Raw genomic sequence first — 25,914 nt, forward strand, 5'->3', positions numbered from 1 at the left:
ACAGCGGTCACATCAGCGAGGAAATTGTTTCCATCTCCAATTCCCCTTCCCTTTAAATAGGACATTCCATCATCGCATCCCCATAAAAATTGTTTTATTGCGTGGAAATAATTTCCGTCGCTGGGGAACTAATTTGATTGTGTAGCATAAAGAAAATGTATGTGGGACAATGGGGAAGAATAGAGCCAAAATGAATCCAATATATTTTAATCTCTGCGATACAGATTATATTTTCAATTAGGAAGCCTCTTCACTTTGCCTTCTGTTCGGCTGATGGGAGCTTCCCGGAGCGCTGTTCGCGTGCGTTCGTAGGTAATAAGTCGCTTAGCATTATAAGGTAGACAATCATTAGCCCATGATCATCCGGTTGTGCTTAATAGCAGAGTCGATGGGTCCTGTCACGCGCAGGCCTTGATGATCACAGCGGAGGACCGCGGAGAAGGGGACGGCGGCGTTGTTTTCCAGACAGGACAGGGAAATCCTGCATCCCTTCCTCTTCAAGCCCAAGCCGTGCCTGGTGCCCTCACGTGGCCGTCAGATGAAAGGTGGCCCTTGGATCGGCACTGGCAGGCCGGCCAGATGCAGAGCACAGCACGGCCATATGTCTGAGCAGCTTTGCTTTACTAATTGCATCTCGGGAACGAGGGCTGGGAAGTGGACAGACTCACTCTGCTGTGCTCCGCGATCAGCCATCCGCACGTCCTCAGGGCTCCTCACGGCCATGGACCCCGAGATAACGGAGTCAGGGCACTGGCCCTGGTGCGTCTGTCTTGGCTATGATTTCATCTAATGTCAACTCACGAGGTGGGCCCAACTGCACTCACGTCTTGCAGGGCACGGAATCACCTCTCGGGTGTCTTGTCCGGGGGGGCTGAGGCAGCGCCCCTCTGCGCCTTGTCCCTGCTCACGACTCCTGGCCGCGTCCACCCCGTCTCCACCGCCGGGCAAGCCACCTACTGGGCAGAAGGTTCTGGGGCCTGGCTTTGTGGGGGACACTCACGCTTTGACTCACCACCTCCCCTCTTTAGCACCAACCCAGGATTGGGAGACGAGCACGAAAGAAATAAAGGGGTCATAAAAAAAAAAAAAAAAAAAAAAAAAGAGGAATCTGGCAGGGAGAGCAGAGGCAGATGTGGAGTTCGTTAAAAAAAAAAATCTATTTTGAGCCTTTCCAGCAGGCTGGCAGGGAAGGCTAGGGCGGCCGGCACGCAGGGGCCGGCGCAATCAGAGAGCAGTTGCGTAAGTGGGAGGAGGCGCCCAGGGCTCCCTCCTGTGCGGCCGCGTGGCTGGGAGCACGTCAGGTTTGATAGCATCAGCTCGGACACCGTGGGCCGGAGGAGAGACCCGAAAGGAGGTCAGGGCTGGGAGCCGGGGCAGGGACAGGGGCTGCCCGCCAGAGCAGCAACCTGAGAAATGGGTCCAAGGCAGACGGGGTGGGCAGCGGGGGTGCCAGGAGGGCGATGAGCCCGACGCAGGGGCTGGGAGGCGCAGGGAGGGCATCAGGGCTGCTGGGTGGCACGTAGGCGGATCTGCATCTAACATTCTGTCTCATCCCGTTAGTTTGGGCATCTGTTTGTTCTGGAAACACTCACTGGGCACTCAGTGAGGCAGCTGTGGAAAGAGTCAGCCCCCCGCCCAGCCCACAGGAAACCCTCTTCTCTCTCCTCCCCGCCCTTTCTCTGCCCACCCCTCCTCTGCCTTCCCCTCCCCCCCAACCCCCCTGCCCCCCAGGTCCCTCTTCCTCTGCCCAGAAGGAACCTGGAATTCCTTTAGTCTCTGTTCTTGTTCTTCTTTTTTATTATCTTTTCCTTATTCTAAAAATCACTCCTCCGTGGTCTCTCATCCATCTGCAAGGACATGTGTATATGAACTCAGATCCCGTGCCAAATGCGTATCCCACCCTCACCCTTCCCCTGATCCCTGACCTGGCTGTCACTCCAGACCCTGAGCCTGACCCCAGGGTCTTACTCCCCCGAGGAGGCGCTCTGAGCACACCCCCACCTGTAAATATCCCAGTGTCCTCTTCTGCCCTGTTGCAGGAGGCGTCACCCTCACCACCCTCCCCTCCCCCCTCTCCCAGGTTCAGCCCATCACCCCTTCCTGATCAACGCAGTCCCCGGCCCATAGGGGGTGCTCAGTCTCATTAGAATAGCCCTGGGCACAAATGCCAGGCAATGGGAGGTTGGCACAAACACAATTTTTTAAACCAGAGGTTGGCAGACTGTAAGCGTTGAAAACAGAAAGTCAAAACAAGAATATGTTATGACACGCACAATTTCTATGAAATTCAGATTTCAGTGCCCGTAGAGGACGTTTTATGGGCACGCGGCCACGCCTACTTGGCTGGTTTTTTCCCTTTTGGCTGCTTTTGCTACCACAGCAGAGTTGGATGGTTGCCACAGAGACCCAGTGGCCTGCAGAGCCCAACCCACTATCTGGCCCTTTACAGAAAATGCCCGCTGATCCCTGGACCGAGCCACATGGATGGCGGACATGTTATTCACACGTGGTGGATCAATTTTCTGCTTACAGAAATGCTGGGGTCTTCCTGTGGTCTCGCTTCTGTCCATCCCACGGGGACCTGACTTCCTGTCCTCAGCTTTCTCCCCTGCTCCCCCTCCACCCCTGGGCCAGGCAGGGGCCGATTCCCCTGGTGTCTGCCCGTGTCCTTGGGAATATATGGGCACCAAGGACTGCTGTGTCCCCTTGATTTACGCTGGCATCTGTGGATTTTGTTCTAAATGACAGCGTCATAAGAGATTTCTGTATCTCGGTGGAAACCAGCCATTAGACTCGTTGTCGTTATAAATGTGTGACGCTGCTTCGCACTTCAGACGAGTGGGATGAGTCTGCCCGGAGAGCTGAGAGTGGGGTTGGTTTTCCTGCCCGCCTCTGGCTCTTGACGAGGCCCTGCCCTCCACCCCACCATGCCGGTCCCCTGGGACCCTCTGCTGAGCAGAGACAGCACTTCGCAGCAGAGCCGCTGGTCTGGGTCTCCCCTGGGTGCTCCCCTTGTACCTGTCACAGTCTGTTCCACAAATTCTGGGGGTGCCAAAGGTCACCAAGTCATCCCACATTAGAGCCCCAAGACTTCTAACGGATAACCCCGCCCAACACTTACACGTAGAGAGATAGATGGTGACCGCCAGTCACCTCCCGCAGGTAGAAAGTGCCCGACACTGTGGATGTGCTCATTTCCACGGAACCGCACACTTACAATGGCAGAGATAGTCAATATCTGAGCTGAGGGGGTGTGGGTGGTGTTAGTGACCCATTTTACACGGGCGAAGCCCGAGGCCCTGGGTGCAGACTGACCCACCCGAACCCAGGCAGCTCCTTGGTGGTGGAGGTGTGTCCCGAGCATCAGCGAGCTCTACGGGGCAGTCTGGGCCCTGGCGCCACGCGTGACCTGCGAACGCGTGTAAGGCGGGCCAGCACGTGTCAGAAGAGAGCCTGCTGAGAGCGTGTGTTTGAAGTCTTTGCTGTCAAGCGCCTTACACGTCCAGAGTCTTAGACCCAGCAACTATGGACGGAGAAGACAGGAAATAGCTGGGCCAGCCTGCAAAGGCTGCACGCTGCAGAGGTCCAACCCTCTGATGTCCTGGAAAAGGCAGATCTGCAGAGACGGTGCAGAGATCCGTGGTTGCCAGGGGCTCAGCGGGAAGAGGGCCGCGTGGGCAGAGCACAGAGGATTTGTAGGGCAGGGGAAATGACTCTGTGTGATGCTGGAATGGTGGGCCCGTGTCCTCAGACAGCTGTCCAAACCCGCAGAACGCACAGCTCCAAGAGCGGACCTTAATGTAAACTGTGGGCTTGGGTAGACCATGATGTGTCAATCAATGTGGGTTCAGGGGTTGTACCAAATGGACTGCTCAGCTGAGGCCAGCTGTGCACATGTAGGGGTGGGGCTGTGTGGAATTCTCCACTCAATTCTGCTGCAAACCACAAACCACTTTGAAAATAAAGTCTATTGATAATCATGATGATGGAGGAGGGATAGGAGAGAGAGGAAGCAACTGTGGGTGATAATCACTGATGCTGAGTGTGAAGGCTGGTGGGTCTCTGGCTGGCTACTGTTGTATATGTTGGGGCATCCTCTTTGATACAATGTAAAAGCAACAATGTGCAGGGATTTACTTGTGTAGAGCTGACCACACGGATGGGGTTCCTGTGGAAGGCAGTGGTCTTGGCCTCAGTTTGCTCTGGCCTTCTAGGAACGTGAGTTTCTGCATCTCTGGGCTTCTGTTTCCTCATTTGTAAAAATGGTAGGCCATGCTTAACCCCGCAAGCTCGTGAGCATTAAATAGCCCGAGTTCTTTGACGTAACCCCAGCGCTTGGAACATCTGAGGTGCTCAGTATATGCTTAGGAGCAAAGCAGCAGAGGCACGGCTGGCTGGTCACGTGGGGGAGGAGAGAGGAGGACTCTGGTCACGCCCCGCCCACCCTCAGGAGTCCTTCCCTCAACCACGGGGGCTCACTGGCCACAAGCACTGTCTAGGTGGGAATCTGAGAACAGCGCCCGGCATCCAGCAGGAGTCAGACAAGTCGACCAGGACCCGGGGCTCTCTGCTTGGAGGACCCTGCAGCCAGGATGACGGGATCTGAGCCGGAGCGGACTCTCCCTGGGAATTCTGCATGTCCGTGGCCATCCCCGCCGAGCCTGCTGCGGCCAGGGCTGACCAGCGAGCCGAGAGGTTCCGAGCACGTTGGATTTTAGTTAAGCGTTTGATGGATGTTGACGCCTTACTGATCCGAGAAAGAAATGAGGAGATCTGGGAAAAGGGGACCCTGCAATGCGTGTGCCTCGGGGAAGAACAGCACCTGGAGCTGTGGGCGTTCTGCCCCTTCCCGCTTTAGTCTCAGGGCCCCCCGCAGCCCTCTCCCCACTCTGCCCACCGGCCAAGGCGCAGACTCCACACCTGGCGTTTCCAACCTCTCACCACCTGGCGGGCTCCAGCCGACCCTTCTTGCCTCAATCCCAGAAAGTTCCAGTGACGTTGGTCCTCCACCTCAATCCTAAGTCACAAAGACAAGAGGCAGGTCCCACCCAGACCCCCACCCTTCTGTCTTCACCCCACGCCTCCTACACCACGGTCTTCCATCCAAGTCACTTCTTTGTGGTCATCATTTCCCACCCAAGGGTCCCACGACAGGACGTGGCTGATCCTGTTTGGTCACAGACGTGACAGAGAGCCACTCGGTCCAGTGTGGGGTGGGCCGGGAGCCCCGTCAGCCTCCCCTGCTGTTGGACCATGGGGACACTCCCCGCCTCTCTCCTGTCAGCCCACCTGGCTCCCCCTTGCTGGCCTTCCTGAATTATGCAGAGAACATTCGAAGGCACATTTCCAGCGGCTATTCCTTGACTCATTCTTCTTGCAGGGAAAGAATTTGTCACTTATAATTTGTTTCCTTTTGTTCCACCCACTTTGGGCAAAACTTTTTATTAAAAGATGCATTTTTCCCCCGAAGCGACTCTCGTGTTAACGCCAGAGGTATTTAAATGCCCTCATGGAGAAGTGTGCAACCAAATTATGTAACTTAAAGTTAAGTTTAGGGAACAAATTAAAAGAGAGAGAGAGAGAAAAGGGGGAGAAACCCAGCTTCACCCTTTGAGAAGTGGGGCTCTGCACTCCTCCGCAGTTCAAGGAGTCCCTCACCCTTTCCCTGGCAGCAATGAGGTGTGTCATCGTCCAGGACAGTCGGCCGCAAGCATCACCGAGGTGCTGGGGTCCCCAAGGCTCCATAGCGACTGCAACTGTGCCAGGAGCTACCAGTTGTTAAATTGGTTCCTGATTACCCTCCGCTCGCTACGTTCCCCTCTACTCAACAGATAATTATTTCGAACGGCGCTATCTTTATTGCTCTCTGCACAGGTTTGCTTTCCAATAGGCAGATTTGGGGGAGGGTCCCCCTCGTGGCAATCACGGGACCTGTTTGAGGGAGGCAATGGGGTTGTGGCTGAGAAGCAAAGCTGGCGGGACCTCCCCTATAATGAGCTCTAGGTGAAGGGTTCGGTGCCCCCCACTGCCCGCACTCAACCTGTCTCCTGAAGACGCACACTGAATCCGTCGGGCTGTCTGCCCTTTCTACAAGATGCTGTCTAACATTTTGTAAAGGGACAGCTGAGGTCATAGTGTTAAAATGACTTTGTATTACGTGGCATGAACTTTTTCTTATCTTTTAGTTTCAACGTTTAAAAAAAAAGCAACACCAAAAACCCTTAGATTCACTGTTCAAGGGATTAGAGGGGTTCCCTAGTTTAGTGCTTCCATTTCTTGGTTGAAAATATAAAAATCTCAATCAATACCTTGAGCAACTTTCTGTAGGGCATGTAGCCACATGATTCCCTGCATGTAAAGAGACAGACAGATATCAGATGCAGGCAAGTCCCAGGTACACACAAGAGAGGGTCTCTAGGTTCAACTGGGATGTAAGCTGGGACAGGTACATTTATCTATTAAGTACAACTTAGATATTTGTTTTAACATAGTATTTATTTTTACCTTTCTGTGTGTATAAATACTTAAATGTTTTCAAACCTGCAGAACCTATCTCGTTTATAACCCAGGGAATGTCTGTAGATAGATCGATGACAGATAGATAGATAGATAGATAGATAGATAGATAGATAAATAGATAGAAGATATATAGGTAGGTAGATGGATGACAGATAAATAATAGATAAAACAGCATTGATAGATAGATGATAGATAACAGAGAAAAGTTGGATTGTGACTGTAGTCCTATGACCACAATTCAACTCCTACTTGAAACCAATAGAAACTACACAGTGTTTTGTTCACTATGGTAACCGTGCAGGTAGAAGAGAGGATCAGGAAGATGTCCTGATTTTTTGGTTTGTTTTTGATTGTAAGAGCTTTGGGAATGAACTCTTCTGTCACACTAGACCCAAGTTATTAAAATGGGTCACCCGGCAGGACTGATGGAGGCGATGCCCTGAGTTCCCGGGGACAGGAATCAGTTACCAAGACAAGGCAGAGGAAGCTCTTTCCATGAAGCTGTTAAGAATACATTTGCAGTCACCTGCCTTGAATAATGTGTCTTAGAGACAGGGCTCTAGGCCTTATGGCTTTTAAAAATCTTTTTAGATGGCATCAGTGGCCTGTGGTTCTCTCTAATTCATTTATTTGTGTTTGGTTTTATCTTCTGAAGTTATCAAAACAATTTTTTTTAGTTTTATAAGTAAATTTATTTTTGTAGATTAAAATGATGGAAAAGGACTCTGTTTAGTGGGGACGTAGCCTTTTTCCTTCGCCGTTTTGACCATGTTGGGACAGCATCCCCGAAAGCATTGAATTCTCACACCTGTCGACTTGATATCTTGGAAATCGCTTGGTATTCTCCTGGCTGGGAAGACATAAGTGGCTTGGTTGGCAGAGTGATTGATCTTTCTCCACGAGTTGCTCGCTCTCCTGGCTGGGTACGAGAGCGTCTCTGCACTGTTCCCTGCTGTCTGCCACCCACCTTCTCCGTCTCCTGCCGGCATCTTGTTCCCCTCGTCTTGGGGCTGTACAGACACGATGCACCGTGTTCCTCTCTGTCCATTGTGCCCGGATGCCGACTCACCGTGGCGCAGAGAGCAGAGACTGAAGGAAAACCGTCTCTCCACTAGAGCAGGCTCAGGGTGTGCTCGCCTGTTGGCTTTTTATTTTGTTTGGCAGGCGGGAGGGCCTGCACCACTGATTCCGAGAGATCTGTGACTGTGGTTACCAACAAAAGGTGCCCTAGACCAGACATTTCAGAGCATGCCCAGTGTCAAGGGGGTTCTTTGGTGCTTTGAGGGATTCTAGTAGACAGAAGACAGGCAGGGTTTCCGTCGTGAGGGAACCAGCCCCAGATAGGGATTGGAGAATGTGAGGGCTGGCTCTGGGGGTGGGGAGGAGAGTGAGGGGACAGTGCCCAGCCATAAATGCCAAGTGCCTAATGAGGGATGTGGTTAACAAGAACCTCAAAAGATCAGAGCGTCACAGTAGAAAACTGACTCGAAATGCAAGGACTCCAGGGAGAGCCAAGGGCTACTGAATATTCTAGCTTCTCTGAGCTTTTTGCTTTGAGTCAAGGCTTGATCTTCTGGCCAGGTCATCCTTCCCTCATCCATCCTCATCCTTCCCTCATCCAACCCTCATCCATCCCTCATCCATCCATCCATCCCTCATCCATCTATCCATCCTTCACCCCTCCCTCATCCATCCCTCATCCTTCCCTCATCTATCCCTCATCCATCCCTCATCCATCCCTCATCTATCCCTCATCCATCCCTCATCCTTCCCTCATCCATCCCTCATCCATCCCTCATCCTTCCCTCATCTATCCCTCATCCATCCCTCATCCATCCCTCATCCTTCCCTCATCTATCCCTCATCCATCCCTCATCCTTCCCTCATCCATCCCTTATCCATCCATCCATCCATCCCTCATCCATCCCTCATCAATCCCTCATCCATCCCTCATCCTTCCCTCATCAATCCCTCATCCATCCCTCATCCATCCCTCATCCATCCATCCATCCCTCATCCATCTATCCATCCTTCACCCCTCCCTCATCCATCCCTCATCCTTCCCTCATCTATCCCTCATCCATCCCTCATCCATCCCTCATCTATCCCTCATCCATCCCTCATCCTTCCCTCATCCATCCCTCATCCATCCCTCATCTATCCCTCATCCATCCCTCATCCATCCCTCATCCTTCCCTCATCTATCCCTCATCCATCCCTCATCCTTCCCTCATCCATCCCTTATCCATCCATCCATCCATCCCTCATCCATCCCTCATCAATCCCTCATCCATCCCTCATCCTTCCCTCATCAATCCCTCATCCATCCCTCATCTGTCTCTCATCCATCCATCCATCCATCCTCCATCCATCCATCCATCCATCCCTCATCCATCCATCTATCCATCCTTCATCCCTCCCTCACCCCTCCCTCATTCATCCCTCATCCATCCATACATTCTTCATCCCTCCCTCACCCCTCCCTCATCCATCTCTCATCCATCCTCATCCTTCCCTCATCCATCCCTCATCTATCCCTCATCCATCCATCCATCCATCCATCCTTCATCCATCTATCCATCTATCCATCCTTCACCCCTCCCTCATCCATCCCTCATCCTTCCCTCATCCATCCCTCATCCTTCCCTCATCCATCCCTCATCCTTCCCTCATCCATCCCTCATCCATCCCTCATCCTTCCCTCATCTATCCCTCATCCATCCCTCATCTATCCCTCATCCATCCATCTATCCATCCATCCCTCATCAATCCCTCATCCATCCCTCATCTATCCCTCATCCATCCATCCATCCATCCAACCATCCATCCATCCATCCCTCATCCATCCATCCATCCATCCCTCATCCATCCATCTATCCATCCTTCATCCCTCCCTCACCCCTCCCTCATTCATCCCTCATCCAACCATACGTTCTTCATCCCTCCCTCACCCCCCTCACCCATTCCTCATCCATCCATCCATCCTTCATCCCTCTCTCATCCATCCCTCATCAATCCCTCATCCATCCCTCATCTATCCCTCATCCATCCATCCATCCATCCATCCATCCATCCATCTATCCATCCATCCATCCATCCATCCCTCATCCATCCATCTATCCATCCTTCATCCTTCCCTCACCCCTCCCTCATTCATCCCTCATCCATCCATACGTTCTTCATCCCTCCCTCACCCCTCCCTCATCCATCTCTCATCCATCCTCATCCTTCCCTCATTTGTCCCTCATCTATCCATCCATCCATCCATTCATTCATGTCTCCATTTAGCCACCCATCCATCCCTTATTCATTAATTCATCTATCCACCCATTTACCCATTTACTTACCTACCCACTCACCCACTCATCCATCCATCCATCCATCCATCCATCTATCCATCCATCCATCCATTTGACCATCCCTGTGACTAACACCTAGTGAGCACATGTACTGTGCCAGGTGCTGACTTGGCATGGCAGGCACTTGGGTGAATATGAAGACAGGACCATATGGGCATCATCTGGAGGGCTTTCCTGTCCTTGAACCCAACTCCAACATTGCTCAGCACAGAGAGAGCCACCTGGTGGCCCTAGGCCAGCACCCTCGCCTCTGACCCTTCCTCTCATCACCTCCCAACAAAATGGCCTGGCTCTTGAGCTGCCAAGTCTGAACCCTTCGTTTCGGGAATCGTGAGGCATCCCAGGGCCCATCGCCTGGCCTAGCGGGTGGTCACTTTCACGTCCCTCTGTGATGAACGCAGATGGCATACAATAGCTGCCGAGGCCATTTCCTCCCTTGTTGGACATGTGTTAGAATTAATGCATGAGTGACAGCCGATAATGGACGTTCTTACTAAAAGAAAGCTTTGTTTCAGGTTCTTTTTGCCAAGTTAGGTAATCGACTTACCGTGCAGTGGACTTGGGGGCATTGCTAAGTGTGTGACCCCGTCAGGGGTGAGCCGAGGGGCGTGATTCCGTGTCCTGGGCGGTTGGTGACGGGACCCCAACGCATCGAGCCTGTGCCACCACCCCTTTGCTCGCTGTGCCAATCATGGTGTTCAGTGGTCTCCTGGCTCCACGCCCAGTCTGTGTTACTTGGATATTCCCCGGCCTTTTTTAAAAAAATTTACAGCGGATCTAAAGTACAGCCTTCTCTCTCCTGCTTGGCTCCTGCCTTGTGGTCAGTTCATTAAAACGTGTTTGTTCAGCCTCTGTGTTATCCCAGCGCCACATCTATTTTTTTTTAAAGGCATGTGAGAAATATGTTTATTTAACTAGCTGAAATTGTTCCAGTGCTTAATTGGAAGGAGCATATTGCAACTGTTTGGTTGTTATCTGGAGGCAAAATAATGCCCCTATAGTAACAATGCTTGTTCTAGGGAGCACGTGCTTCTCGTGGAGGGCAGAGGAGGGGTCTTCCTTAAAGCGCAGGGGGACCCTGGGGGTCCTCTAGTCAGTGGCCCAGCATTCACACTGAGGGGGAAATTGAGGACAAAAAAAATGTGCTGCAGCCATCAGCCTGGTGTTCCTGTGCTGTGCCAGAGCCCAGTCTCGTCATGACAGGAGAGTGTGCCGTCTGTCCACTGTCACTTGGGGGTAGTGCTCTCTGAGGGCTGGGTGGAAGGCACAGCTGCTGAATGCAGTTGCCAAGGGGCGGGCGGGCAGGGCAGACATCTTAGCCGCGCATGTTGTAATGATGAGGGCTGGACGTGGCGGGTGACCCCAGCTCAGGGCGGGGAGGCTGACGAGGGTGGCCAGGTGTTCTTTGTGTACACAACATGCCCTGAATTGAGCGTTTTGGTCTGGCCGGGATCCCCATGTCCTTCGATTAATCGTCACTTTTCAAACATTTTATATACCCAGAGAGGAATTTGGATAACTCCGTCTAGTTTCTTCAGCGACAGAGACAGTGGACTCCATCACGAGCCATTTGTCACACCCGCTGTGGGCCTCGACCCCACGGCTAGGTGTCTTCATGCCATGATGTCTGCAGACCCCCTGTGTCAGAGCTCTCCGTGTTCCGGGTACGAGAGAGACCACACTGACTGTGGCTGGGCTGCGGCCAGTCCTGGTGGGAGGTGCTGATGGAGACCTTCTTAAAGCTCCAGCTAGAGACCCCCTTTCTCCCTCCGCCCAGGTTAGCTGGCTGTTAGTGGCCCTGGGACGGCCAGGGACAGGGAGCTACTGAGGCGTGAGTAACTAAGGGGGTCACGTGGTCAACACGCTTCCCAGTGAGGAAACCAGGTTTCTCTCCCGCTCTCTGGCTGCTTCTTGCGGCCTGAACGGAGGAGTGTGATGACCTGGATTATCGGTGACCTCACACTCCTTCCTCTTGCATCCTGAACTTGTGCAGAGAGAGAGGGCTCGTTTACGGAGAAGTATCTGAACTAAGCTTAGGTGGGGATCACCATCCCTCTCAAGAGTAACAAAAACAAATCTAAATGAATAATAAGCACATGAAAGGCTTGGTGTGCTGAAGTCACTCATTCGTAACTGTGCACATTGCATATTTATTTCATGGTCAGAAAGCCCAAGTCCAGATAAAGGAGAGAGTCTGTGCTGCTTGGTTCTGGGTGCTGAAAACTGTACATTATCAGTGAACCTGTCGGTATTCCTGCTGAAGTTCTTGTTCAGTCCCTTTTATAGCTATGAAAGGTGTTTTTATTTTATTTTATTTTATTTAAACAAGTCAACTGTGACCAAAATGAGCACTTGAAGTCTAGGACAAACGATATTGAAATAAGACAGACCGCCAAGCTGGCTGGTGTGGTAACAGCTCTTTCAAACACTTACCTTCAAGGAGCCAGATAAGTAAGCACAGACTGATGTAATAACAGAGCATTGAAACATTGTAACTTGAAAAAAGGATGTAATTGGCACCTTTTTAACATGAAGGATTCTGCTGATTGGTTTCCTAATGTTACTTTCAGACAGCCTTTTTTCTTTTTTGTCTACTTCTTTTATTTTGCATGTGCTAATTCCCCTGAGTACACACACACACACACACACACACACACACACACACATGTCGGGGTTTCTTCATGGGTGAAAACTCTTTTCACGGGACCTGGGGCGTTCACTTCCCAGACAGTCTCCGGAGGGTACCTCATTGAGATGCAAGCCTGGAAGAGGGGCTGGAGCCTGAGTGTGTAATTATGTAATTTTCTCTTGATCTTGCAGAGTCTTCCTACGAGCGATTAATCAGTATGCAGATATGCTGAACAAAAAATTTCTGGATCAAGCCAACTTTGAGCTACAGGTAAGGGGAGAGGTGGGCGTGACCTTGGTTGGGAAACCATGTTCGAGCAAATCTCTCGTCTGAGCTAAGGCCTTTTCATGCCTAATCCGCAAACCTAATTGGCCTCCCCTCCAGAGGTGTAGAAATGGCATTGACAATTTGTACTATTTGGAACCGGAGGATTGAAAATCGTGCCTGCGGGGCATTTGCTCGATTTAACAGGGAAGCGGATGGAGCTGTTTCAAAGAGAAAGCACTGAATCAGTGAGAAGTAGGGGTTGAGAGCAACAAGACCACTTCGTCTCAGTTAGTGTGGCTGCCAGGATTTCCCCAGACGCTCCTGGGCGGGGAGGAAGGGGTCGGCAGAGGCGGGTTCCCATCGCTGGGGCTCAGCTTGCTTTTAGGACTCAGTTTCTCCAGATAGATTCTCTCTGGGCTTTGTCCCGCCCACAATGGCCTTTGCCAGGGAACAGATTGCACCTGCAGCCCCTGGGTTTTTGGGTCATCTGGTCCACCAGTTTCAGCCCCACAGCCTTCCGTGTTCATGGTGTGTGTGCGTGTGTGTGTGTATGCACGTGTGTGCCGGCGTGTGTGTGATGAGGGTGGGTCTTGCCGGGCAGGAATCACAATGCCTCTGATACCCTAGGCTCTCAGTCCATTGAACTGGGGCGGGGGGGTATATCTGCTCCTAATGATTTTGTCATTGTTGTTACTTAGTTTCATTCACTCAAGTTTGCAAATCCCAGATGCAAATGCGTATTAGTTTCCTGGGCAGAAAGCTTCCGTGAGTAGGAAGCTAAAGCAGTTCTGCACGCCCAGGGGGTGGTTGGGTCCGGGTTAAACCTGTGAGACAGAAGTCAGGCCCCCACAGACATCCTCGCTGTGTTGCCTCCCGAAAATCTGGAGCCAATGCCCTGCTTAGGTTATTAGATTAAGTCCTAAGGTGCCTGTGCCCTTTTTGTTTTATTATTATTTTTAAAATTTTAAGTGTCTGTCTTCTTAGCATTGCAGAATAGAAATATAGAATACATTAAGCACTATATATATATATATATAGACATAGCTATATAGAGATATATCTAGAACTCTTATTTTTCACAATTTTTATTTTTTATTATTTCCTCTGCTTCATGGTTGCTTTCCCGTGTCCTCGTATACGGATAAAGTCTCCTCATAAAATACCCATCATGCAGCCAAAATCAGCATACCGAGTGAGACAGGAAAGCCTCCTTTTCCAGTCTTTGTCCTGCCGCAACTCAACATGTACCCCACTGTGGTCTGGGCCTCCTGACGCTTCTTCCCGCATCTAGAGGGGCCTACGCATGGTTGTTTTCGGCCTTGAACATGAATTGGGCCATGCCCTCCGTGTGTTTCAGTTCTGTGGTATTCCGCAGGATAACCACGCCGGTGCCCGCGTGCCTGCGCCGGTGCCCTGCCGGCCGGCTGTCTCCACACCCCCCCCCCATCAGCAGCGCTGCCTGAGTAGTGATCAGTCTGCCACAAGCATCTCAGGGCCGCATCTCTGCAGAAAAGCCCCCCCCCCCCGGGGCATAACTGCCACGCGGCGGAAAGAAATTTTAGTTCGGCGGACATGCTTCTGCCATTTGCAGTTGCACCAGCCCTTCTTCAGACCATTCCCTGGAATCTTCTCCAGCAGGGATTTCTTTAAAATTGTTGATTCTCATTTTTTTTTTTTCATTTTTCCGAAGCTGGAAACGGGGAGGCAGTCAGACAGACTCCCGCATGTGCCTGACCAGGATCCACCTGGCATGCCCACCAGGGGACGATGTTCTGCCCATCTGGGGTGCTGCTCTGTTGCATCCAGAGCCATTCTAGCGCCTGAGGCAGAGGCCACAGAGTCATACCCAGTGCCTGGGCCATCTCTGCTCCAATGGAGCCTCGGCTGCGGGAGGGGAAGAAAGAGACAGAGAGGAAGGAGAGGGGGAGGGGTGGAGAAGCAGATGGGCGCTTCTCCTGTGTGCCCTGGCCAGGAATTGAACCCGGGACTCCTGCACGCCAGGCCGATGCTCTACCCCTAAGCCAACAGGCCAGGGCTGTTGATTCTCATTTTTGTTGGCGTTTCTCTTAATTGCTAATTGGGCTGCGAAGACTTCCTAACGATGAGGAGGATTTCTCCTAAGAACTTTCTGATCGTTTCCTGTACCTTATTTTATTTTTATTGGGCTTCCGTACTTTGGCAGGTGTGAAGTCCAGATGGGCTGTTGATGCCAAAGGGTGCCCACCCCCCGCCCCCAAGGGGAGTGTTTGGCTGCCATGTGGCAGAGGGAGCCTTCAGTGGGAGCTCCGGGCCGCTGGCACTGTGACGAGGCGAGTGTGTGTGCTCTTACAGCCTCAGGTGGGCTGCACAGATGTCTCTCCTGACACATTTTCATCCTTGAACTAGCCCCTTCCCCTCTGCTCCCCTTGGCCCTCCCCTCCCCAGCTTGCTCCTCATTTCCGGCAGGTGTGGGTCAAGGAACGTTTGCTTAGCCTCCTGATAGTGAGCTGACATCCTGATGCCCTACCACCACTGCCCCGACATGGTGAGGTGTCTGTCCTTCCTCCAAACAGGGACTTTCTCCTATGTCACTACGGGGAAGCCACCCATGTCGGGAAACCAGCACGGTCAGTGCTGCCGTCTGGCACCACGGACATCGTTTGCATTCACCTGTCCCTGTCATGCTGCTCAGAAGTCAGTGTCGGCCCTGGCTGGTTGGTTCAGTGGTAGAGCGTCGGCCTGGCGTGCAGGAGTCCTGGGTTCGATTCCCGGCCAGGGCACACAGGAGAGGCACCCATCTGCTTCTCCACCCCTCCCCCTATCCTTTCTCTCTGTCTCTCTCTTCCCCTCCCACAGCCAAGGCTCCATTGGAGCAAAGTTGGCCTGGGTGCTGAGGATGGCTCCATGGCCTCTGCCTCAAGCGCTAGAATGGCTCTGGTTGCAACAGAGCAGCACCCCAGATGGGCAGAGCATTGCCCCCTGGTGGGCAGAGCATCACCCCCTGGTGGGCATGCTGGGTGGATCCCGGTCAGGCGCATGCAGGAGTCTGTCTGACTGCTTCCCCGTTTCCAACTTCAGAAATATACAAAAAAAAAAAAAAAAAAGTCAGTTTCACCTGTTTGCTGTCATAGGCATTGCTCACAGTGTTGTTACATTTAATGCTTGTATTTTAAGGAATTTCTTTAAGACTTAATTTTCTTAGAGTTCACAGAATAGTTGAGAGGAAGGTACAAAGAGTTCTCATACCCCCCCCTGGCCTCACACCGGGTGGTACGTTTGTTACAATCCTTGAACCCATGTTGACACGTCACCATCACCCACAGTCCGTAGTGTACAGTAGGGTTCCTGTGGGTTTGGACACATGTATCCTCGTGTCCACCACTCTGGTCCCAGGCAAGGTGTGTCCACTGCCCTGACACCCTCCGAGCTCCACGCTGTCACTCCTCCCCACCACGCGCCCAGTCCCTGTGTCCCCTTCATCTCCAGGCTGGAACAGCTCCTCACCCTTCCCTGACTCTCCTGCCCTTGACATTTTCAAGGAGCACGGGCTTGTTATTTGCAAAGGGCCCCTCGGTGCCGGCTGTGTCCTGCTCCCTCATAGTTAGATCATAGATTCCTTTAGCAGGGATGTCTTAGAAGTGGTGGCCCCTCGTGCCGTATGCCCCAACCCTGGGGGCCAGCGGCCGAGGGATGTTGCGGTGCCGATAGCACACAGCCTCCCACCCTGAGGACAGAACAATCTCCCGGTCATCCTGTCCTGCTTCACAGGCAGAAGTGCCTAGTTACCTGGTGTGCAGAACAGAGCGACCTTCCTTGTTCAGGGCCCCGGCTGTGCCGTTCCCACACACATCTCTGGGGCAGGTGTTGAGACGTTGGGTGCAGCAGACAGGAGGAAGGGCAGGGGTGGGAGTCAGGGAAGCTGCAGTTTACAGGGAAGCATCATGTGCCGCTGACGTTCCTGCAGGCAGCAGGTGTAAGTTAAATCCCTCTGGGCCTGTTCATGCGTGGGTCCCGTTGGGCGGCCATTGGTGGGAGGTACACTTGTATGGACTGACCCGAGCCTCCCCTTTCATTGTAAAAGGGGGCTCAGTGAGAGCTTGTTGTGGACTGCCAGGTTTGGGGTGCTTCCACTCAAGACCCTGTGGCTTTGGGATAAATGGAAGCTCGATACATTCTTTCTTACATTCATCCTTTAACATTTTCACTTACTTCACAGCTGACTAAAAATAGAATTGAAACTGTTAGCACCTTGTTTTTGTTTAGCTCTTCACAGCTGTCTCATCTGATATAATAAATATGATCCCCGTTTTGGAATAGAGAACACCGACAACCCGCACCAGTTTCTTTGGGGGTGTGTTCAAGTGTGGACGTGTACTGGTGACCCCGAAGGTCCAGGCTCTTTCCCGCTGGTGGGGGCGAAAGGTCCCCCAAAGCATCCCCTGCTGTGAGAGTGGCCCCTTCCTCAGCTGAGAAGGTGACTGAGCTCCAGAGTCGAGCAGTACCTGTGGTGTCCAGACTCTCTGAGTCCCCTGCTGCCGTCCCTGGGGGTTGGGGGCTCCCCGTTTGTCTGGCACGCTGTCCCCACACCTCCCAGCCAGGGGTGCCGCCCTCTGAGAGGGAGCAGTTGAGAGCAATCTGGAGGAAATGTCCAGACAGTTTTAATGGTGCCCTTGCGAACTCCCCACGGGTTCATCCCTCGGTGAATGGTTATTACTGCTGGATCGCTTCATGCAAGGTAGGCGTGGGATCCTGCCCCTGGCCCCCACACTCCGGGGTGCAGAGGGGGGAACCACTGAGGCAGGACCAATGCCCGCCGTGTGAGGGAGAACTGAGCCTCATCACAGGGCAGGTCGCACCTGACGCAGGTGTGTGAGACCCCTGAGAGAGGAGAGAAAGGTGGGCCCCGTGTCTGCAGAGGCCAGGGCAGCGAGAAGGTCAGTCTGGGGAGGGGGGCCGGGGCCGGGTGCGGAATGTGCGTGGACAGGCTGTGAGCAGAGGGGAGAAGGGGAGGCAGCCGCTCGTGCTCGGGCTGTGTTCCGACCTGGCAGGTGTGAGAAGTTCTCAGAGGGGTTCACGTCAGACAGTAGGCCCTGGGACCAGAGTCAGTCCCTCTGGCGGCAGGGCGGACACGGGGTTTGTGAGGGACAAGGTCAGAGGTAGGGAACGGGCCACTGCCGCTCTGCTCTGTTGGGAGGTGCTGACCCACCTGTACGGCCGCCCCAGGACTGGTGCCCAGGGCTGGGTTGGGGAGCTACTTGTAAGGTGGGAGCCGGTGGCAGACTTGCTGAGCGACCTGAGGGGGTGCGGGGAAGCACAAAGCCCCGGCCGCGTCCCCGGCAGCCAGGTGGACAGTGGTCCCGAGTATGGAACCCCAGCGAGCAGATGAAAGCATCCCGCGGTGTGGTCCAGGACCTCACCCTTCATTGTGACTGCCCGGTCTGGGCGTCAACGTTGGCGTCCTCGGGGCGTGTCAGTCTCATGACTTCAGGAACCTATCTGCCTCAACGTCTCTTGTGGAACAACGCTTTCATAGTGACAGGTCCCTGTTGCCGCGTCCAGATACGTAGAGGTCTGTGGTGTAGAGCTCTATGAAGACTGTGACGTCGTAGTCAATGGTCTGTCAAGCCATGTGCAGTCTGCACAGTCTTATAAATATAAAATGTTTGCTTTTTGACATCTGTCTTCCTTGTCTAGCGTTTGTACGTATTCAGTATGAGAAGTGTCCTAAGTTACAGCAGGGTGTGCGCTATACAGTGAGGGGCCCCTTTAGAGCTAACATTCCTAACATGATGAGGGCTGCCCAGCACCCCCAGGAAGGTTCTGGATTTCTCTGCCCTTTGACCCTCCAGCAGCCCTACAATGTAGGTACTGTGGGCTTCCTGTTTTACCTGTCAGGGAACCAGGGCACGGGGGAGGGGGGGCATTTACCTGAGTAAGTGGTGGCGCTGGGACAGGAAGGAGCACGTCCCACGTGCCGTGGACCCCAGAGCCCGTGCTCAGTCCCTAGCCACGCCCTGGGTGGCTGGTTGGTGACTTATATGTGGGGCTTGTGGTTTTTAAACGTTCCGGAAGCGAGTGTGCTGAGCCAGCGCGGAGTGCGCCGGCGTGGCTGAGACCCGCTGTGGAGCCGCTCACCGCCTCCTCCTCTCCCACTTTGGTTTTCAGCTCTGGAACAACTACTTCCACCTGGCGGTCGCCTTCCTCACTCAGGAATCCTTGCAACTGGAGAACTTTTCGAGCGCCAAGAGAGCCAAGATCCTCAACAAGTAAGTCCTCTATGCAGCTCCCCTCTATGCAGGAGCCTCTCCCTCTCTCAGCATCAGTTTCATGAGGCCTCCAAACCCACTTGGTACAAATTGAGACGTAACCACAGTGTAATCAGAGGGTGGTTTCCAATCACGCATCGACTATTGCCTTTCTCACCCACGAATCAAGATGTACACGTTACAGGACTCACTCTGGCAGGTTCAGAGTCGGTGCAATTCGACTATTAGCAACGCATGGAATGAGGTTTCAGGAGATGATTGCTTTTGCTGTGCACTGTCTGATGTCATTCCCCACGTGGTCTACGTGACTGCTTATTCCACACGCGGTCTACGTGACTGCTTATTCCACATGCGGTCTACGTGACTGCTTATTCCACACGTGGTCTACGTGACTGCTTATTCCACACGTGGTCTACGTGACTGCTTATTCCACACGTGGTCTACGTGACTGCTTATTTCACACGCGGTCTATGTCAGTGGTCCTCAACCTCCGGGCCGTGGACCAGTACCGGTCCGTGGGCCATTTGGTACCGATCCGCAGAGAAAGAATAAATAACTTACATTATTTCCGTTTTATTTATACTTAAGTCTGAACGATGTTTTATTTTTTAAAAATGACCAGATTCCCTGTTAATCTAAGACTCACTCTTGACGCTTGTCTTGGTCACGTGATATATTTATCCATCCCACCCTAAAGGCCGGTCCGTGAAAACATTTTCTGACATTAAACCGGTCCATGGCCCAAAAATGGTTGGGGACCACTGGCCTACGTGACTGCTTATTCCCCTCGTGGTCTGTGTCACTGCTGAATTCAATGACGCTGCTTCGAGGAGGGGAGCTTCTGCCGCAAGCTCTTGGCACCGGCGGTGGTGTTGGAGACTCACTGTGGAGTTGGAGCCGTCCGGGGTTCCGTCTCTGCAGCGATTACCCCGTCCTCTTGGGGGGGGGTGTGTCTGAGGGGCTGAAGCAACCCTGGGATCAGCCTAGCAAACCTGTCAGAAGCCCCAAGGAGGCTGAGGCGTGGCTCCGGGTCCAGTATGGAGAAAACAAATGTGTGGGTTTCTTTCCAACCCGCGGGTGCCCTGAGGGTCCTGCCTCTTTCTCCCTTAGTTGCACTCCATCCTCATTCCTTGGAGAGCTTCTTTCCTGAGGACGCTTGGGACGAGTTCTCAAAATCGCTCCCTCACTGTCCAGCCATTGGTCTCTGTCGGTCCCTGCATGACACCTCTGCGGTGTCCCCACTGTTCCTAGGCTGTGCCAGCCCCTGTGCCGTTCACGGAGGCTGGAGATTCCAGAGGGAGTCTCAGCAGGCGACAGCGGCTCAGCCTTTCTCATGTTCCATGAGCATGTCTCTTACTTGTGGGTAAAGCAAAAAAAAAAAGCACGTTATCCCTGGGGAATACAATTTCAGCTAATTTTTATGGAGTGTGTACTACGTGCCAGTGACAGTCTGAGCACTCCACATATGCACTGGACACATATAAGCCTTAAAACAAAGCTCATAATTCTTCATGCAGGGTCTTGTATCATCCTTATTTTTGAGATGAGGAAGTCACGTGGCCAGGATGACACTTCGTTTCTCTGATCCAGGCAGTTCGGAGTCCAGGGTATTTACCTGTGCTGCTCTTAGAACCTTAACTCCTTCCATCTGTGCCTGTCACAGGTGAAAGGTCAGCCTCCCCCTGGCATCTTCCCTCGAGCAGCCTTGGTCGGGTTGGCCACTGATGTAGGTAATGTTCGCTGTTCAGAGGAGGGAAATGCACCCAAGTGGCACAGGCCCGGTGGGCGCCCCATGACCGCTGGGAGGGTGTGCAGAGCGGCCGCCTCCTCCTGGGAGCCGCGGGGTTTCCTCGCTGGCTTCGGCTCACGAGACAGACTTCCAGGAGGCACCTTCTGGGTACCGGCCAGCCATGGTGCTTCCACACTGACAAACATACACGCCCTCGGGGCTCCTACAGAGTACGGGTGGCTCCTGGGCGCTGCTGCTGTCCTTGTTTAAACACCTTCACGGTGAAAGTTGTTTGTAGTAGAAACAGTAATCACCACACAGGCTGAGAAGCACACGGCACAATAGCTCATTCACAGTCACCCGGAGCCCAGCCCTAGCCGTCCATCCCACAGAAGGAAAGCTTGGCCACCACAGGTCACCTCACCTCTGTGTGTACGTTGTGTGTGTGTGCGCGCACACACAGGGCTCACTGTGGGCTGAGATTGGGACCCATGCCCAGCTCCCACTGAGGACAGAAGCCATTGTTTGTCAAGCACGCAGCACATCCTGCCCTGCCTTAGAGAGGCCTGGGGAGAAGTGAGTTTCATGCAGAAATCTGCCCTTACAAAGCTGCACTCCTTCCGCGGGTGAGAGGTCGGAGCAGACACCTCAATTGCGGGCATTGTCCAGGCCAGGCAGGGCCGCTCTTCCCTGCACCCTCTCTCTGGGCGTGAGCACTAATGGTCCAAGCTACAGCAACGTCGATAGCTGCATTAACCACGCAGGGCTGTGGCCACCAGAGGAAACGACTGCTCCCGCCAAGCCCTGTGCCCTCAGAGGCTTAAAGCCAACGAGAAGTGACCGCAGCGAGCAGGGTCCCCTTCTCCTGAGCCGGCGGGGCTGTGGCGCAATGCGTGGTGGGTTCACCCGTGTTTGTGTGTTTGTTTTTTGGAAGTATAGTTGACACACAACATTGTGTCCATTCAACTGTGCAATATAGTGTTTACGCACTGCAAAAGGGTCACCACAATGAGTCTATTTGCCATCTGTCCCCAAAGTTAGAAAAACGTTTTTCCTCATATTGACGCTTCCAGGCTGAGAAGTTTACCAGGTTGACTAAACCGTAGCCAATAGTTAACAAACGGCAAGTCCCAAAACGGGACGTTGGGTCCCAAAGGAAATGGTCTGCCCTTTGAGTCGTGGAAGTTGAGTGCTGTGGCCTGGAGGGCACTGGGCTTGGGGCAGGGCGTGAGGTCCAGGAACACTGCAGCTGACCCCACATCACTGGGTCTGACACGGAGCACAGTAGGACATCATTAACCACCTGCTTCTGTTTTTCTAGAGGGAAAGCCTGTGAGGTCTGGCAGTGGAGCAATGCCACGCCCAGTTAGTAGCCTCTGGGTGTCTCCATCTAGGGTTTGTGAATCCAACCAAGTGTATCCAAGTAAGGGCTTTGCTGTGAGAGCCCCTCCCCACTGCACCCCCTTCTTGTCCAACCCCGCAAACCCTGCAGCTGCTCACATCTGCCCGGCTGGCAGCAGTGCCACTCAAAGCATTAGAAAATCCCAGAATCAGATCTGCCTGTTCATTCCCTCTTGTTAAGCTCTTCGTCCCCCTGATACCCTAGGGTGTGTGTGTGTGTGTGTGTGTGTGTGTGTGTGTGTGTTGGGGGTGATCAGGATATTCATTCCCCAAAGCTCATGGGAATAACATAGGAAAATGGACCAAACCACACCGAGAATGGATCATGTCAAACCGAAATTGAATACAAGATTAGCCAATAAACCACAAAAATAAATAAACCCCCAGGAATCAAAGTCCATAAAAAGAAAATTTAACTGACTCAACCTTCAGACATCCTTGGTGCAAGTGACTCCCAACAGAGATGTCAACGGAATGCTAAACCAGCCCTCAGTACCTTCCTCCTTGGGGCGCAGGGACTCAGAGCCAGAGGCAGAGGATGTGACTGTGCTGAGCCGCCACCTTGGTGACATTAGTACGCAGGACGCCACAGGTCCAAGTGTGGGATGACGTGGCAAGATCGGGTCACATTCACAGGTGCTGATATTAGGACTTTAAAGTATCTGTGGAGGACATGGCTCAACCCACAACATGACATACATTTTTTTTCTTTTTTAGTGACATAGAGTATAAGAGAAAGCATCAGAGTTCATTGCAGTTAGTAAGGTTAAGTGTTATTTCATAGAACGTTCATACAATATATATTTATATGTGTGGTGGTTATTAAAATGTCTTTATTTCAGAAATTTTTGAATTAAAAAAAAACTTAATAAACTCTACCTCTGCAGTTTCTGCTCAGAGCATTGCATATACGTGTGTGTATGCACACACACACATACACACCATGCAGCACATAGGCTCATTCACACAGACCACACATGCACACATGTGCAAACACCACAAACATAGACTTGTGCACGCATGCACACACCAACACCATGCACGTCACACATGCACACATATGCATACCACACACGTGCACATGTGCATGCACACACATGCATTACACACCACACATGTGTGCACACATGTGCATATACATACCACACATGCGTACACGCCACACACATATGAACACCCTGTGCTCTCAGGTTCTGTCCCCCAGCCACACCACACCCATCAAACCTGCCGCTGCCAAGGTCTCCCGGACTTTATCTTCCGGACTACGGGGTTCCCTAGGAGTGGGGAGTCACTGTAAGACCTGAGAGAGGAAGACCAGGGCCAGGAAGGCACAGACACAGATGAGGACCAGCCTGGTGCTAGCTGTTCCCATGTTTTGAGACGTTATCCCAGGACGAGAAGCCTGGCTGTTAGAAGGTATTTAATGCTTGAGTTAGTCTATCAACTACAGGCTCGCGATCTCACCGCGGGGCCTTTGGTCTCCTCAGTGTACTGAGGTCTGAGCACATGGCAGGGGCAGGGTGATAGTTCTGTTCTTGCCCCCCCCCCCGCCCCGGGATTCCGTCGTCCCTGCCTCACCAGACACCCACTTCCCGGAGAAGTGACTCATCTCTGACAGCAAGAACCCCGCCCGCCTCGGGGGTGGGGGACGTCAGCCCTGGCTGTGAGCATGGTTTCCTTTCCGTGTCCCCCCTGCCCTGGCGAACGCCGGAAGGGTGCCCTTCTCCCACGTCACGTGCAGCAGCAGCACCCTCTGCAGTCCCGGCTACGGCAGCTGCTGGGACCCCTAGTTCTCTGCGCAGGAGCCAGGTGGAAATTGGAAAAACGGTTCCACAAGCCTCGACGGAATGCACAAGTTGACGCTGCCCAGCTCCAACCCCCCCTGGGTGATTTGAGGTGCCATTTAGACACTGAAGGGTGCTCTCCTGTCACCCACAAATTTGCATTCAGTCACTGTGCAGCGGGGGACTTCCCACCAGCATTGGATGAGCCTCTCCTCACCATGGCGATGGCGATGGGCGTGTTCCCTGGCAGAGAAGCTCCCCTCTCACTTGCCGAGGTCACATGCTCTCCCGGGGCTGTTTGGCTGGGCTGGAAGCTAATGTCTTCGTCCTCAGAGGACCAGCTTGTCCCTTGAGGGAGGAGCATCGGCTCCCCAGTCAGTTTCTCCATCTGTACAATAGCCTGGAACCACCAAGGTTGACTTCCGTGAGGGAGCTGCCAAGTAGGTGGGCTTCCTGTCCCCAGGTGAAACTGTCCTGCTGTCCATCACCCTCTCCTGCTATAATGGACAGACAGGTGTTCAGGGCACTGAGGCTTCGAGAGTAAGGGTGGCTGCGAGCTGGGGTTTGTATTTACCAGCCAGAATGGTGCCTTCAGAGCCACATCTCAGTTGGCTGGACTTAGACAACCTCGTCCCACCAGCTGACAAGAGGAGGGATGAGTCCAGGAGGCAGCTGCAGAAACTGCAACACTGCCCGATCATTTCGGCAGTTATTATGTTTAATATAATCAGCCTTTTCCTTAGGCAATCAAAGGAAGAGTTAAATTGCTCCCAAACTAATAAAGGTTTATCTTCTGAAGCATCAAATTCTGTTTGCTTGGGAAGCTCACACTTCCTCTGCGGAACTCCCGGAAGGAAACTTGGCATTCTTTTCCTGGGTAAACAAAAAAAAATGTGGGGGCGGATACTGTTTGTTGATGTGCTTAGGTGTGAAGCCCTTCCTTTGAACAGGATAAGGACCTGGGAGATATTGTTCTGACTGGAGGAGACCCCAGGGCTTAGTTCCCATGGGGAAGCTGCTTGTTGTGAGCAGGGTGAGGGATGCCTTGGGTTTGGGTCCTAACACTGCAGAAAATAGACACCCGCTTAGGCCAAGAAGCCGGGTTCTCTCTGGCTTGCCCTTAGACAGAAGAAGGCAACATTGTTTCTATTCCTCTCCTATTGCCCCAGATGTGCCTTGGGGGAGATTTCCCAGCGGGATTCTCCCTCCTTCCATTTTTCCCTTTGGTGGCTTGGCCTTGTCTTTGTCTCAGGGACAGGAAACGGGAATTGTATTTAAAAAATAATCCAAGTCTGATTTTCCAGCAGTGCTCTATGGAGTGACTCAGCATTTCCCCCTGTTCCTGGTTTTCAGGTATGGCGATATGAGGAGACAGATTGGCTTCGAAATCAGAGACATGTGGTACAACCTTGGTGAGTAACCAACTGCCATCTCAGGTGACCCTGGTCGAGGTTTTGAATCCGTGGGGGGTGTTGACCTTTGCCCTGCTCATCAGCATGTGTCGGGGTCCCTGACAACTTTTTTTTTTTTTCTGAAGTGAGGAGTGGGGAGGCAGAGAGACAGGCTCCTCCTACCAGGATCCACCCGGCATACCCACCAGGGGGCGATGCTCTGCCCATCTGGGCCTTTGCTCTGTTGTGGCCAGAGCCATTCTTGCACCTGAGGTGGAGGCCATGGAGCCATCCTCAGCACCCGGGCCAGCTTTGCTCCATTGGAGCCGTGGCTGCAGGAAGAGAAGAGAGAGATAGAGAGGAAGGAGAGGGGGAAGGGGGGAAAACAGATGGGCGCTTCTCCTTGTGTGCCCTGACCGGGTTTTGAACCTGGAACTTCCACATGCTGAGCTGATGCTCTACTGCTGAGCCAACTGGCCAGGGCCGCCCCTGACTACTTTTAATCGCCTCTGTTCATTGGAGAAAAATTGCTGCTCTTTGCAATGATTATTTTCAGTCAGTAAGAGACAGGAGACTGAGTGAAAGGAAGA

The 25,914-nt window shown here is 52.8% G+C and overlaps 1 protein-coding gene across 2 annotated transcripts in view; it reads left to right on the forward strand.

The window, feature by feature from the left end:
• The window catches only part of DOCK1 (dedicator of cytokinesis 1), a 437,923-nt gene that overhangs the window by 337,601 nt on the left and 74,408 nt on the right, over positions 1-25,914 (forward strand). For both annotated transcript variants that reach the window (XM_066240428.1, XM_066240429.1), the window contains exons 30-32: positions 12,699-12,777; positions 18,919-19,019; positions 25,287-25,345. In XM_066240428.1, the coding sequence (XP_066096525.1) occupies positions 12,699-12,777; positions 18,919-19,019; positions 25,287-25,345 (239 nt within the window). The remainder of the gene's footprint in view (positions 1-12,698; positions 12,778-18,918; positions 19,020-25,286; positions 25,346-25,914) is intronic.

This window comes from Saccopteryx bilineata, chromosome 7, assembly GCF_036850765.1.
Source record: "Saccopteryx bilineata isolate mSacBil1 chromosome 7, mSacBil1_pri_phased_curated, whole genome shotgun sequence".
In the NCBI taxonomy this organism is placed as follows: Eukaryota; Metazoa; Chordata; class Mammalia; order Chiroptera; family Emballonuridae; genus Saccopteryx; species Saccopteryx bilineata.